The sequence below is a fragment of the Garra rufa genome, chromosome 13 (genome assembly GCF_049309525.1).
Source record: "Garra rufa chromosome 13, GarRuf1.0, whole genome shotgun sequence".
In the NCBI taxonomy this organism is placed as follows: domain Eukaryota; kingdom Metazoa; phylum Chordata; class Actinopteri; order Cypriniformes; family Cyprinidae; genus Garra; species Garra rufa.
The window spans coordinates 33951320-33966403 of NC_133373.1; the positions used below are offsets into that span (position 1 = coordinate 33951320).

Sequence of the window (15084 nt, forward strand, 5' to 3'; positions counted from 1 at the left end):
CTTTGAGACGGCCCCCACGCGGCCTGGGAGATCCAGGGGTTGATCACATGCAGATTCTCAGCCCAACTCCTGCTACTTCCTGTCAGGTACTGCATTAAAGGCACCTGACTGTTGAGGGACAGCAGAAGAACATGAACATTCTGTGAATATCTCTAAAAATTGTGCAAACGTGCGAACCGTCTATGTGCCGAACACATCCTATACCTGTCAGGGAAAACCGATCTTAATCGTACTATACTCTGTAGTCTTAATGTATGTATTAAATTGACCAATATAAACTATGAACATTTGCAGTTTGTAAAATAAATATATTTGTAAGTAGCTGAAAAAATCTTAAAGGAACAGTTCAGCCAAAAATAAACTCCCTTCTTATGTCTGTTCTTATTGGGTGAACTATCCCTTTAATATTTTTCTTCCCACAGAGCACTATGAATACATATTACACTGAATATTTATATGTCATGTGCATTACAGTGTCTCCAGTATTTCCATATAGTGTGCTGTGTTTTTATTACTCAAAGTAAGCCTTATAAAAGAAAGTGTGTATTTATGTGGTTTTATAACACATGTATTCTGCACGAATACATCACCTGTTATTGTTAATCTCTATTAGTCTTAAATACCCGGAGACCGTCCGCCAAAAACATAACCTTTTTGTCCAGTAATTATCTGTTGTTGAGTAAAACAGCCAAGTATTGGTGAATCACGCTAGGCCAGTTGCCATAGCGACTGGCCGCTTTAATCAACCCATGCGTAGGGTATGAAATAATGTAATTAAGTGCAAGTTATTTTTATGTGACCGATATAAAGAGAAAGGCATGGCGTAAATTGAAATAGTCAAAACACTATGATTTAAGACTGACATTGAAAAATTAACCGCCAATTGCTAATGGCTGCAGCAACTGAGCAAGCAGAGTTTGTGCTTTTGCTGAGTGTGCAATATGTTTGGAAAATTGAAGCCCCAAATATGAGGTACTCGGAATGGTTTCTAATGTTTTACTCGCACAGAGGAGTCTCAGATTTTGTTGAGTCTCTTTTTTGGATGTTATTATTATATTAGCTGGTCTCTGGTGTGAGTGTGTGCTGTGAATGTGTTGTAAATATGGGCAGAAAGTGAATTAGTCATGTAAAGTTGTGTGCTGTTGTGTTTAGTGCTGCCTTTTAAATACAAACCACATAATCCAGTGCTAAGTCCAAAGGCATAAATATAGTTCAGCCAAACATATGTTACTAAGCAGACTTACACAATGATGCTGTCACATCTCCACAAATGTCAGAGATACCATATCTAATAAATTCTGCCTTTAAAGTGACATTTTGGTGTCTTGTTTTGATTTCTACAAAAAAAAAACATGATCAAAACTTGAAGCAATGTTTCTTTTTCTGCAATGTTTCTGCTTAAAATCATGTGAATTTGAACTTAACTAGGGGTGTGGATCTGTTTTTTAAGTGTGTGTTTTTTTTAGTGGTGGGCCGTTATCGGCGTTAACGTGCTGCATTAACGTGAAACTCTTATCGTGCGATAAAAAAAATATCGCCGTTAATCTATTCTCAAATTTGGGTTGGGAGCTGGGTCTGAACTACGCAAGCTATGATGACTTTCACCTTGATAGTTTAACGCGGATGTATACCAAAGACTATAGAATATGGTCGCGCGTTTAAGTCTCCTCCGCCAAAACACAGACGGGATCGCGTCGTCCTCCATTCATGAAAACAGAATCTACTATAGCGAAATGCCACGTCAATTCGTCGTTTTTTGGATTCATAAATCAAATGTCGGTCTGTCACTTAATTCAAATCGCGATATGGACTAGTGTATGTGAAAACTGAAATGCAAAAAGACCGTTTTAATATGAATCCGATATGTTCCGTTTGCCTAGCTGTACGTATGCATGGCGGAGACGAGCTTTTACTACACGCATACTGAAACCCACGTGACGCTCCCGGTAATTTTTGGCATTTTCATCTCACATGAACAGATAAACTCAATCTCCAAAACTGCTGTGAGTGTCACTTTTACCGTTTCATTTGAGAAAACTAGCATCATATCATACTGTATACACAGAAACTTCACGGCAACCTGTCAAAATAAAAGTACGGTGTAACATGTAATGGGTTAGGTGTTGACGTTAAAAAAAACACAATCTATAGGTAGAAAAAATAATTTCATTGTTAGTTAGTTAGTAAACACAAGTACATCTAATTGAACATAATTAATTTTCATCAACAAATTATCATAGAACAGCTTTATGAGCTTTATGATCCATTCTCAAAGACTTACTTTTAGTCATTATTTGGGTAGCACACATATTCTGAATGCCTTCAGCAGAATTCAAATTAGCCATTTTAATCTAGATTAATCTATATTAATTCCAAAATTTAATCTAGATTAATCTAGATTAAAAAAATTAATCTATGCCCACCCCTAGTTTTTTTTTTATCAAATTGAATATGTCTTTATAGTTTTTATAATTTTTTATTTCAGTTTTAGTTATTTTAGTTCACTGAGTTTAACAATTAAAAAATGAAAAATGTTGGCGATGAGCTGAATTTTATTTTTAGTTAACTACAAAAACCCTGCCTGCCAGTATGCAAAACAAAAAAAAACATAAAATAAAGATTAATTAATAAAAGTATTAAACACTTGACCCTCTAACACTTGCACTCTCTATTCTATTTCTTTTTTTATGATTAGATAATAGCTAGTTTTTAATAAATAAATAAAAATAAAACAAGTAGCTTGAGTAGAAATAAAACAGAATGCTAGGGTTATAGGTTTTTTTTAATAAAAAGAAAACAGGTAGATAGAATAGAGAGTGCTAATGTTAGAGGTCCAAGATTAGTTGATAGAATAGAAATAGTATAGAGAACTCTCGTGTTAGATGATAATTTTTATAATAAATAAAAGAAAACAAGTAGAATATAAATAGAATAGAGAGTGCAAGTATTAGAGGGTCAAGTTTTTGTAAAAAAAAAATCCCATCAAACTAAATTCTATTGTAAAATTCTATTCTACTTGTTTTCTTTTATTATTAAAAACTTACTCTCTAACACTTGTAGTTTCTGTTCTATTTCTGTTCTACTTGTTTTCTTTTATTTATTATTAAAAATCGACCCTCTAACACTTGCACTCTCTATTCTATTTCTATTCTAGTTCTTTTATTTATCATTAGATGATAGTGTTAGAGGGTCAAGTTTTTTAATTTCTTTTTTGTTGTTAGTTTTTAATAAATAAAAATAAAACAAGTAGATTGAGTAGGGTTTTTTTTACTAAAAAGAAAACTGGTAGATAGAATTGAAATAGAATAGAGAGTGCTAATGTTAGAGGGACAAGATTATTTATAATAAATAAAGAAAAAAGTAGATAGAATAAAAATAGTATAGAGAATTCTAGTGTTAGATGATCAATTGTTATAATAAATAAAGAAAAAGGTAGAATAGAAATAGAATAGAGAAGTTTCTGTTGTAAAATTCTATTTTACTTGTTTTTTTTATTTATTATTAAAAATTGACCATCTAACACTTCCACTCTCTATTCTTTTACTATTCTACTTGTTTTCTTTTATTTATTATTTAAATTAACCCTCTAACATTAGCACTCTCTATTCTATTTCTATTCTACTTATTTTCTTTTATTACCAATAAAACTGACCCTCTAACACTTGTGCTCTCTGTTCTATTTCTAATATGTTCACTATTTTATTTCTATTCTATCTACTTGTTTACATTTTATTTATTTTAAAAACAACGACAACTAACTTGACCCCCTAACACTAGCTATATTTTTAAATGTAAATGTAATTAACTGAATCAGGCTATCATCTAATGATAACAGAAACAACAGTGCTCAAATGAAGTTATCCCTTGGTCACAACAGCTCACAAATGAGGGTAAAGATGACTTAAAGGCATTTACCCAATCTACTGAAATTACCACCATTAAAAGGAAATAAGAGACTTTCTCTCTTGGGAAAAGATGATGATGTTTCACGAAACAAGTATGGATGTACTTTGGTAACTTCTCAGAAGGAGAATTGGGACTGAATTTTCATAGCATTTGCTCTGAATCTAAGTGTGGTGGAGACAAAATCACGACAGATAATTTTCTACACTGCAAATGTTTTTATAATAAGCAAGCATTTTTGCATTATTCTCTAATGAAAAAACTTTGAAACAGTATATATTTACTTAAAACAACACTGCACAAGATAAAGACTTGTTTTTTCTTTAATCTATCTATCTATACATTTGTAAAAATATATGGTGTTTTTAAATAGTTTTGGAAACAAGTCTCACCAACACTCTTTAAAAGGTTCTTCACAGCAATTCCATGGAAGAACCATTTTTGGTTCCTCAAAGAACCATTAAATCAAAGATTCCTTATAGAACCATCTCTTTCTTACCATTTTATAATCTGAAGTACCTTCTTTCACCACAAAGAACATTTTGTAAAACAGAAAGGTTCTTCAAATGTTAATGGTTATTTATGGAACCATTTAGACAAAAAAGGTTCTTATGGCATTGTGAAACTGTGAAGGCTGTACATATACAGTAATATTGTAAATTATTTTTAATTTCTTGTAATGCAAGTGACCCATTTTGGATTTTGACAAAATGTAGTTTTGCCTTTGTGAAGTAGAGCACTTTCTAGTACATAACAGAGCACATCAAATAAGTTCCCTAACAATCTACCATCATTTTTTCTGCGGTTTTTCTCCCTCTTTCAGTGTTTCTGGTTCTAGGGTTATCTCTGTTTCCAAAGCATAATCATTTGCCTCCAAATAAGGCTGTTCCTCGTGCAGTTGGCCATGTATTCTATCATCATAGGCTTTTCCCTGCATTCCTCTAGTCTCGCTGGTTTTTCTCGTCTCTTGTGATAAAACCAACCAAAGGCACTGTGAATAGTTTCGGTAAACAATTTAATGTTATGTGTACAACCGGGTTTGTAAAACCAAACACTTTCATGATCTACATGCCAAACAAACTGCTCTGTACCATGAAGTCTCTCATGAACCATACTGAGCTGGTTTACAGCTGAGGAGAGATAAGTAAATAAAGAGATTCGGAGGTTTAAACTAATGTATAGCAAGAACATACGCGGCAAGACTGGCCTCTATAGACATCTTTAATCACTCCCTGTACACATCCACCATTCGGAGAAAACCACAATGGTGCCACTGTGCCCCCAAAAAAGGTCTGAAAAGTCTGAAGCAACCAACCAATTGCAATAAGACTAGGCTCATTTTAGATGTCAAGCTCTTCATGTAGCAGACAAGAGTGGGTGGTTGCAGTCAGGGGGAGGAATACTTCCTGCAACATCCAAACAAATGAGGCTGAAGACGTCACTGCTCAATTACCCGTTCTCAACATTTCTCTTTGCCAGAAAGAGTCAAGACAATCACATAAATTATTTTTCACCCCAGTGCCTGTGAGAAGTGCAGCATTACAGCGCAACTTAAGCTGAAGTGAGCAATTTCTGTGCCACTAGTCTGAAAGCCACGGTTTGCTGATTTACATTCATACCTGCACAAAATTATACAACTTTTGCACGCTTAATGAACCTATGTATTAAATTGCTGTATATTTTCCTAGTATTGTTGAAAGAAAAGATGTTTTTTCTTAAAGAGCCAGCAGATGGCGCACTTAGTTCAGCACTCATTCTACAGGTACTCAACATAGACATAAAAAAAACTCAAAACAGTTGTAATATTGTATGTATAATTCGTATTATATTTTATTATATATGTAGGCAATAGTGATCATTCCTTCAGTTTCTGACTATCCACGGGATACACCCACACAAGTCAGCCAAACTAAATTTGAATGCCAACATTTCTAAATGGTTTATGTATTTATATTTCCGTAAGTATTTCGATATGCTCATGACGTTAGGGTTCTGTAATAAAAACAGATGACATCATAGGGACGTCATGTCTCAATGTATGTTTGCAGAAATTACCGAAATCTCTCCCCCATTCCCAGACTGTCTTGGCGAGGAATGCAGGAGATGCTGTTCCCACTGATGTCTGTATCTATGAGATCAAAAACATAAGCAAATGGAAGCATATGCTTCTCTTCAGAACATTCCGCAGGTCCAGAGGGAACTAAACTCAAATAAATATACATTATACATCGCATTGGATAGTTTTCCACACACTAAGAACACAACTACACTTAAAGGGATAGTTCACCCAAAAATGAAAATTTATCTGCTTACCCCCAGGGCATTCAAGGTGACTTTGTTTCATCAGTAGAACACAAACAAAGATTTTTAACTCAAACCGTTGCAGTCTATCAGCCATATAATGTCAGTGAACAGGCACCAAACCTTTGATTTGAAAGTAAAAAAAAACATGCACAGACAAATCCAAATTAAACCCTGCGGCTCGTTATGATACATTGATATCCTAAGACACGAAATGATCGGTTTTTGCGAGAAACTGAATAGTATTTATAGAAATTTTTACCTTTGACACACAGCAATGTCCAGCTGTCCTGAGTGCATGCTCAGCACCTGGCGCGTTACATGTGTACGCGCTCTGGCATAGTATACGCAAACGCTGGAATCGATCTGTCGCGTGTTTACGACATTCATTGTTTACACAGTGCACAGAGATTGTTTAAACTGATTTAAAGCTAAAAGATTACGTTTGCTTGCGCAAACTCATCCGGGACTGTTGACTCTTCACCGATTCCCAAATTCTGAACCAGATTGCTTGAAGTTATGGTTGCTTGCTCTTCGGCTGGATATCAACACACCCATAAACTTAGTAAAATTGTGATGCGATCATTTTTTCCCTTCCGGCATTTGCGTATACTACGCCAGAGCGCGTACACAGGACAGTTGGACATTGCTGTGTATCAAAGGTAAAAAATGATATAAATACTGTTTAGTTTTTCTTAAGACCTCAATGTATCGTCACGAGCTGCAGGGGTTAATTTGGTTTTGTCTGTGTATGTTTTTTTTACTCCATTGACTGCCATTATATGACTTACAGACTGCAACGGTTTGAGTTAAAAATCTTCGTTTGTGTTCTACTGAAGAAACAAAGTCACCTATTAAATGCCCTGGGGGTAAGCATATAAACATCAAATTTTCATTTTTGGGTAAACTATCCCTTTAAATATACAACAATATGCTTTTGAATCAAGATATATCCACCTTATTCTTTAACGCAGAAGTAGGCCTATGGGTGAGACTTCTGGTTAATTGGTCACTGTAGGGAAATAACGGAAAGAATAACGGTAAAACAGTTTGCACTACAAACTAGTATGTTCATAATTAAGATAATATTGAAATAACATGGTAAGACGTGGACATTTGCAATATCAAGCAGCAAATTGAGCTGTTTTGTACAGCTAAAAATAGCTGGATGTGGATGAGACCAGAAGCTAGAGGCATAAAATGGACGCGCCCGCTTGAGCAGAAAAATATGATGGATAACAAATTAAAATGATCATACATACTTATAATACAGCCCACTGGAATACTCATTTCTGGTTGGTGGTCAATAGCCGTATTCAGCGGTCAGTTCAGCGAAAATCACCACTCATCCGGGTAAAACGCTGACCGATATCGGGTTTTTCACGTCATTTAGCAATTCAGCGTACTCTTTTCATATTAACGGAAATTAAAATAACTATATGGCGCCATCTGTCGGCTCAAACGGTAAAAGACTGAATGAAACATGGCCTCTGTTTGTTATGGAAACGTGATCCTTTTGATTGATTCCTGAACTCGGTCTCAGACTCCAAGACAACGAAGACGTCGAATAAACAATGTACAGGTAAGACAATCAAATAGCAGAAAAGTTAACCTAGGAAGACATGTAACTTGGATTGCTTATTAATAATGTAATATTTCGTCAACATTCGTCTTGTTCTACTTTGGGCTAAATTTAGCTATAGCCTATTATAATTTATCTTAGTCTATAATTTATTACACTACCAGTCAAAAGTATTTGAACAGTAAGATTTCTTTTTTTAAAGAAGTCTTTTCTGCTCACCAAGCCTGTAAAATTTTAAAATATTTTTACTATTTAAAATAGCCGTTTTCTATTTGAATATATTTTAAAATGCAATTTAGAATTTTTAGCATCATTACTCCAGTCACATGTTCCATCAGAACTTATAATATTCTAATTTAGAGCTAAAAAAAAATATTATGGTTATTGAAAACAGCTGAGTAGGATTTTTTTCAGGTTTCTTTGATGAATAGAAAGCTCAGAAGAACATCATTTATCTGAAATAGAAATCTTTGTAACATTATAAATGTGTTTATCATCACTTTTGATCAATTCAAAGCATCCTTAATAAAAATATTCATTTCTGTAATTTCTTTCACAAAAAATATGCAGACCTAAATGCTGATATTTGGATCTTTCTATTGATCAGAGAATCTCTTCAACTGTTAAAAATGGATAATAATAATAAGAATAATAAATGTTTCTTGAACAGCAAATCTGCATATTAAAATGATTTCTGAAGGAACATGTGACACTGAAGACTGGAGTAATGATGCTGGAAATTAGCTAGGAATAAATTACATTTTAAAATATATTTAAATAGTAAACACATTTTACAATATTACTGCTTTTGCTGGTTTCGTGAGCTGAAGAAAATTCTTTAAAAAACGTTAAAAATCTTACTGTTCAAAAACATTTGACTGGTAGTGTACATGTAGACCATATTTAAATAGTTATTAATTTAAATATTATCTGTAGAGCCTGTGTGTGTGTAACATTCTATTGATTAGTCCAGTGTGTAGGATTAATGAAAGCTCTTTATTGATTTGCCTCAGATGATTAGATGCGAGATACATGCAAATTTGATCTGTAGATTAAATGCTAGTTAATGCAAGTTAAACCTAAAGGCTTTATCAGACAGTATTCACTTCTGCCTTAAAGAGAATAGGCGATACTCCTGAATTATGACTAAAGATTTGGCAGAATTCTCGTGTCTTATAATCTTTGTCCCTCCTGAGCTCTGTCTATTCCTCAGCTGCTGCACTGAATGTATTTTTTATCACTGTGCTGTCTGATTCCAGTGCTTTGTGGGTAGAGTATCGCTGTGGGTCAAGAGCTTCATACATTTTTGAATGTTTTTACTGTATGGCCCTTTTTATTAGTGTAGCTGAGTGTGTGAGGCTGGTGGGTGGTTGGCTTCCTGACTCTTGAGCATGGCCTCGCTCCAAGCTCCCTGCTCCCCAGGCTAATATTTCTGAGGCCCTTCGCCAGCGGTGTGACTCAGTCCTAGTATGACTAAAAAAGGAAGTTCAGTTTATTCAAGAGCAGAGAATGAAAAATAAGATGCTTAACCTTCACTATTTATGCCTTCGGATAAAAATAGTTTTATTTGTTCACCCTCTGCTGCACCATAGGCTAATAGCCTGCATCTGATCAGGTCAGGATAGATGGATGCCAAAAATATGTTAACACTACACAGACTTCTGGTCTGAATTACCGACTGAACCTTTATCTATATTAAGTGTCATCAATATCAAGAGGAAATCATTTTGAGGAAAAAAAATTGGACGAGCTATAGACTAAGTGAGTGCATTAAACAAGAGAGACACTAGGTGGCAACTATTCACTTGGAAAGAACAGAACTTGCTTTAATAAAATGCTTTAATAAATGCGGTTCTTCTGAACTTTTTGTTCATCAGAGAAACCTGAAAAAAATCTACTCGGCTGTTTTCAAGATAATAATGATAAATGTTTTTTGAGCAGATAATCAGAATATTAAAATGATTTTCAAAGGATTATGTGACTGTAGTAATGATACTAAAAATCATCTTTGAAATCACATTAATTAATTACATTTTAAAATATATTCAAATAGAAAACAGTTATTTTAAATATCAAAAATATTTCAAAATTTTATTAATCATTTAAAAAAAATCACCATAATAATAACAATAAATATTTTTTGAGCAGCAAATCAGAATATTAGAATGATATGGATCATGTGACTGGAGTAATGATGCTAAAAATTAAGCTTTAAAATCACAGGAAGTAAATTATATTTTAAAATATTCAAATAGAAAACTGTTATTTTAAATAGTAAAATTATTTAAAGTTTTTATTAGGAATTTTCTAAATTTCTATTCATCAAAGGAAGCTGAAAAAATCTTCTCAGCTGTTTTGAACATAATAATAAATATTTTTTAACAGGAAATAAGAATTTATAATGATTTCTGAAGGATCATGTGACTGGAGTAATGATGCTAAAAATGTGGCTATGAAATCACAGGAATAAATTACATTTTAAAATATATTCAAATGGAAAACAGTTATTTAAATAGTAAAAATATTTTAAAAAAATTATTCAGCATTTTTAAAATTTAGATTCATTATAGAAAGCTGAAAAAATCTACTCAGATGTTTTTAACATAATAATAATACATCTTTTTTGAGCAGCAAATCGGTGGTGGTCCTAATAATTCAGCTTTGAAATCACAGGAATAAATTATATTTGCTGTACTTTGTAAACATACAGCAGGGTCGAACTATGTAAATGTTACTTGTGCAGCAAGGCCTTGACCAACATAGTGAAGCAGGGTCAGATGTCACTGGTTTCAGAGATTTATTTTCTTAAAGAGACAGAGCACACTCTGAAGACATTTGCACATTTTTTTACACAGCAATAAGCTTAGCTTACATTACAGTGAACCGCTATATCACCAAGATACGGGATGTAAAGCCAAACAAACAGGAGAAGAAGAAAAAACAATGCAGCTACATTTAGTGTTCTTGTGCAAAAAGTAACAAAATATAAATATAAGTATGCGTATGACACCACTAGAAATCCCCACAGTTTTTGACCTCTCACAAATATGGCATGAAATGTAAAACATCAAGGGCAAGAAGAAGAACTTGGTCAGTTTTGTTTGTTCTCTGTAATACAGCACCATAAACAGCAGGGGAAGCCCTACTTCCATTTTTAAGCTTGTGTAGGGAGAAAGTACATCTGGTTTTAAGATTTAGATTCGAAAAATGACATTTTGGAAGAATGAATAAACCTGAAACCTCTTAGGTTTGATTAAAGCTGCTGTAAGCAATTTTATGTAGCCTTCAAAAGCTGAAGTATTTTTGGTTTCCAAACAGGTTTCATTTTCAGGTTTCATCTACACTCCTATTATTTTGGAAAGAAGTGTGTTTCTCTGAAGTAGCCATGTGTTAAACTCTTGGCTAACCAACAGCAATTTTTGTTTTTTTGGCTGTTTACACTGCCAGACGAGAGAAGTGTTATTTCTCTTAGAAAGTGTTTCATTGTTTTATTATGTGTGTCACATTTTTAGGGCTCTTATTTTTTTTAAATAATTAGATATTTTTCTCTCTCTTGGCTATCTAACAGCAATTCTGTGGCTGATTACACAACCAGAGGAGAAGTATTATTTCTCCCATAGTCAGTTTATGTGTTAAGCCTATTAAAAAATCACTCACAGCAGCTCTGATTGACCCATTTCATTTTTCCTACCCATTTTAAGCATGTTTAGGGAACTGTGGTTGTGGGACAGGGATTTGAGAAATGTTTCCACGTTACCACCCGTTAACCTTTTGTCCTCTCTGTTCCTTTAGCATTCATAAAAGGTCATTTAACAAAAGCAAAATCTCGTCATAAATAAATGATGGGTAAAACACGTGGTGACATTTGCTTCGAGGCCTCTCGATAACCCCTCTGCCTTTACCGTGTGACTGGAGTGCGTCGTGTTGACGTCCCGACGTGAAGGTCTACCCTAGGTGTTCCTCGCCCCGGGCTAAATCAACAACGACTAATCACTGATTGCGTTTATGCTGGTGTCAGCACATGGTTTCCATACTGACCAACAAATTAGTTTTTATCTCCAGCGATATTTTGCTTGGAGCATTATCTCATTGTTTGGGGGTATGCAGGGATGGTCCATTTGCATGGCAAATAGTCATGCAAACAACAATCACCTCTCTCAAACATGATGCAGTCTATAGAGTGACGAGTCAGCATTCGGAGGCACTGCGTCGAGCGGCGCCTTCAGGCACTTTTCAAAGGAAGAACAACATTACTTAAGGCTCTCGTGACTATTCGCAATGTTTGAACTTGCGTGGAATGGTTGAAATTTTTGGTCAACAGATGTGCAAGTTAAGGTGACAGTCTGTCTTTGTTTAAATGAATGTTGGCACTGCAGCTCTTACATTTTTATTAAAAGACAAAAATTAGTCGAGACTGTGTTTTGTGTTGAAAGGGAACTTGAAAACATACCATAAGTGATAGATTTATAGTCACCTTGAATGAGAGCCACTTACTGAGAAAAAACCTTGGCACTCAGTTGATTATTTTAGGCACTTTGGCATGGGGCTGGGTAAAAATACAGATTTTCCAGATAATACGGATCTTCATTTGAACAATTCATATTATTAATATTGCACTGGCACTTCCCATCCTACAAGATGGCATTGTGTTCTGCTGAAATGACTAAAGTCACACCATGGGTCTACAGGAAAAATGGCACAGAGGAACAATATCATTATCACTTTCAAAACTACTTTAGCAAGTGGCTGAACGATAAAACAATTGAGAGCCAATCAGAATTCACTCTTTAGCATTTAAAAGGATGGTGCATCCAAAAATTACAATTCTGTAATTTCTGTCAAATTTTGTCATCACCCTCATGTCTTTTCAAACCCGTAAAGAATGGTTCATCTTCGAAACACAAATTAAGACACTTTATGAAATCTGAGAGCTTTTTGACACGGAAGAGAATAAATTCTTAAATAAAGTCGTTATTTTTGTTTTCTTGGCGCACAAAAATTATTCTCATTGCTTCACTGAACCATGTCACATGGACTATTTTAATAATGTCCTTACTACTATTCTAGGGTCAGAAAGCTCTTTGATTTAATCAAAAATATATTAATTTGTGTCCTAAAGATGAATGAAGACTTTACAGGTTTTGAACGACATGAGGGTGAGTAATTAATGACAGAATTTTCAGAATTTTAAAACGGCATCAAACTGCAGAGCATGCGTAAACGTTATCGCTTATAGTTATCATTCTTGGCAGGAATAGCCTTTACTCCTGATTTTACTCCCTGCTGCTAAATCTTTAGTGACACAGCAGTTCAGAAAGTTAGTTTGCAGTCTGTTTTGAATATGATGCAATAAAATCGACCCTCCACCACAAAATGTCTTTCTATTAAGGTGTTCCCACAGAGCTGCGTGCTATATGCAAAGTTAGCCGCGTAGTGCGATTCACAAAGAAATGGTTCTTATAAGCCGCGAATCAAATTTTTATTCATGAATCTTAATCCTATTAGTGAATCTTAGCGACTTAGCACAAACACATGCCGCAACCGGTAGGGCCGGATTTTATTTATTGCAGAATTGGGACAGAGTCAATCGCAAACTCCTAGCTTGATTCCCAAAATGGAAGCCTAGTGTAGAGAAATTCCTGAAGAAAATGACTTCTATTAATAAATAGCTCAAATGATGAGTTACTAGTTTAAATTAGTCTAAAACGCTCCCTTAAATATTTGACAGCATTAGCTGAGAGAGAATAGACATTATAACGGAATCGGAATCGTATTGAATCAAATTAAAGTCTGAACTGAAGCAAGAACTTCTGACTCATAATTAAAGGGTTACTTCACCCTCATGTCTTTCCAAACCAGTAAGACCTTTGTTCATCTTTGGAACACAAATTAAGATATTTTGGATGAAATCCAAGAGCTTTCTGACCCTGCATAGACAGCAAGAGTTCATGCGAGTTCAACCTTAATTTTATGAAGCTACAAGAACATATATTTAAAAAAGAATAACGAAAACTTATTCTCGTAGCTTCATAATATTACGGTTGAACCACTGATGGACTATTTTCTCAATGTTCTTGATATCTTTCTGAGTGTTGAACATGGAAGGACCCTTGGTTTCTATGGAGGCCCAGAAAGCTCTTGTGTTTTATCAAAAGTATCTTAATTTGTGTTCCAAAGGTGAACGAATATCTTACAGGTTTGGAACAGCATGAAGTTGGGTGAAATCTCTTTAATTGGAAAATCTGTGATACCCAGCCCTATTTTAGGCACAAAAAATGGTTAACGAATTTAAGGAATGTCAATATGAAGATTTTAAATATAAAGCACAGCATAAGACCATCCACCAAATGGGATCATTTGTTCTACTATAGGCACTAAGTATAAATGTATAAAAGTATTTTAACACTACTTACATTATCTTAACAGGGTAAAAAAAAAACTATAAAACAAACGAATATTGTTAGAATCCTGAAAATATAAATATCTCAAACATCTAGTGGTCAATTTGATTGTTATAGGTTTGTTGGCGTATAGGCATAAAATAAAAGTAAACAAAATCTGCAGCATCTAAAAACAAAATATTAAAACGATCACATAGAGTAAAACATAGCTGTAAGTGCTTTACACTTTCCCGTAACGCTAGCATGTTAAGAAGAATGCACATTAAGGGAGTGTGGCTTTAAGATTCACTGTTACCTGTCTGTTAAAGCCCTATAGCTGCAAAAAACCTATTCACACATGTTCTAAAACACTGGCATTTACACTATATGTACAGCATCTACAAGTTTACAAACATACACACTCGTTTTAAAGGCCATTGCGGCTGGCGTTTTTCTTTTTTGGTGAGACAGGCCGATCGGTTACGATAGCTTTAGGGGAACCCAGCGAGGTCGTGAACTGTAGTGCAGGCGGGAGAGAAGATGGAATCCTCTTACTCTAGTGGGAGTTTAGGAGTTAGCATATTGGAAATAATGTCTATGAGGTGGTCTAGGCCGTAGAGGTAGCCATCTTCTCTGTTACCCTCCACCCAGGTGGCCCTGTGGCTCAGCTCCTGCCCCTCTGGCAATGGAGTAGTCTTCCCAAAGTCTATCATCCACACTTTTGCCAGCTCCCGTTTGTCATGGACGAATAATAGAGAACTGCCAATCACCTAAACACGAGAGATGGGAGGAGTTACACATGCACAACACGGAAATGCGCTAAATTTCATCGTGTGTCGCATCTTTAAAAGGTTCATCACAAATACGTGTGTAAACATGACACAATAGACACAAAGATCCTGTTTCCATTATATTTGT

The 15084-nt window shown here is 34.7% G+C and overlaps 1 protein-coding gene across 1 annotated transcript in view; it reads right to left on the reverse strand.

The window, feature by feature from the left end:
* Window positions 1–10566: 10566 nt before the first annotated feature.
* The window catches only part of itpkb (inositol-trisphosphate 3-kinase B), a 43693-nt gene continuing 39175 nt past the window's right edge, over window positions 10567–15084 (reverse strand). Inside the window, exon 8 of the mRNA XM_073816782.1 lies at window positions 10567–14936. Coding sequence (XP_073672883.1) covers window positions 14718–14936 — 219 coding nt within the window. The 3' untranslated portion in view covers window positions 10567–14717. The remainder of the gene's footprint in view (window positions 14937–15084) is intronic.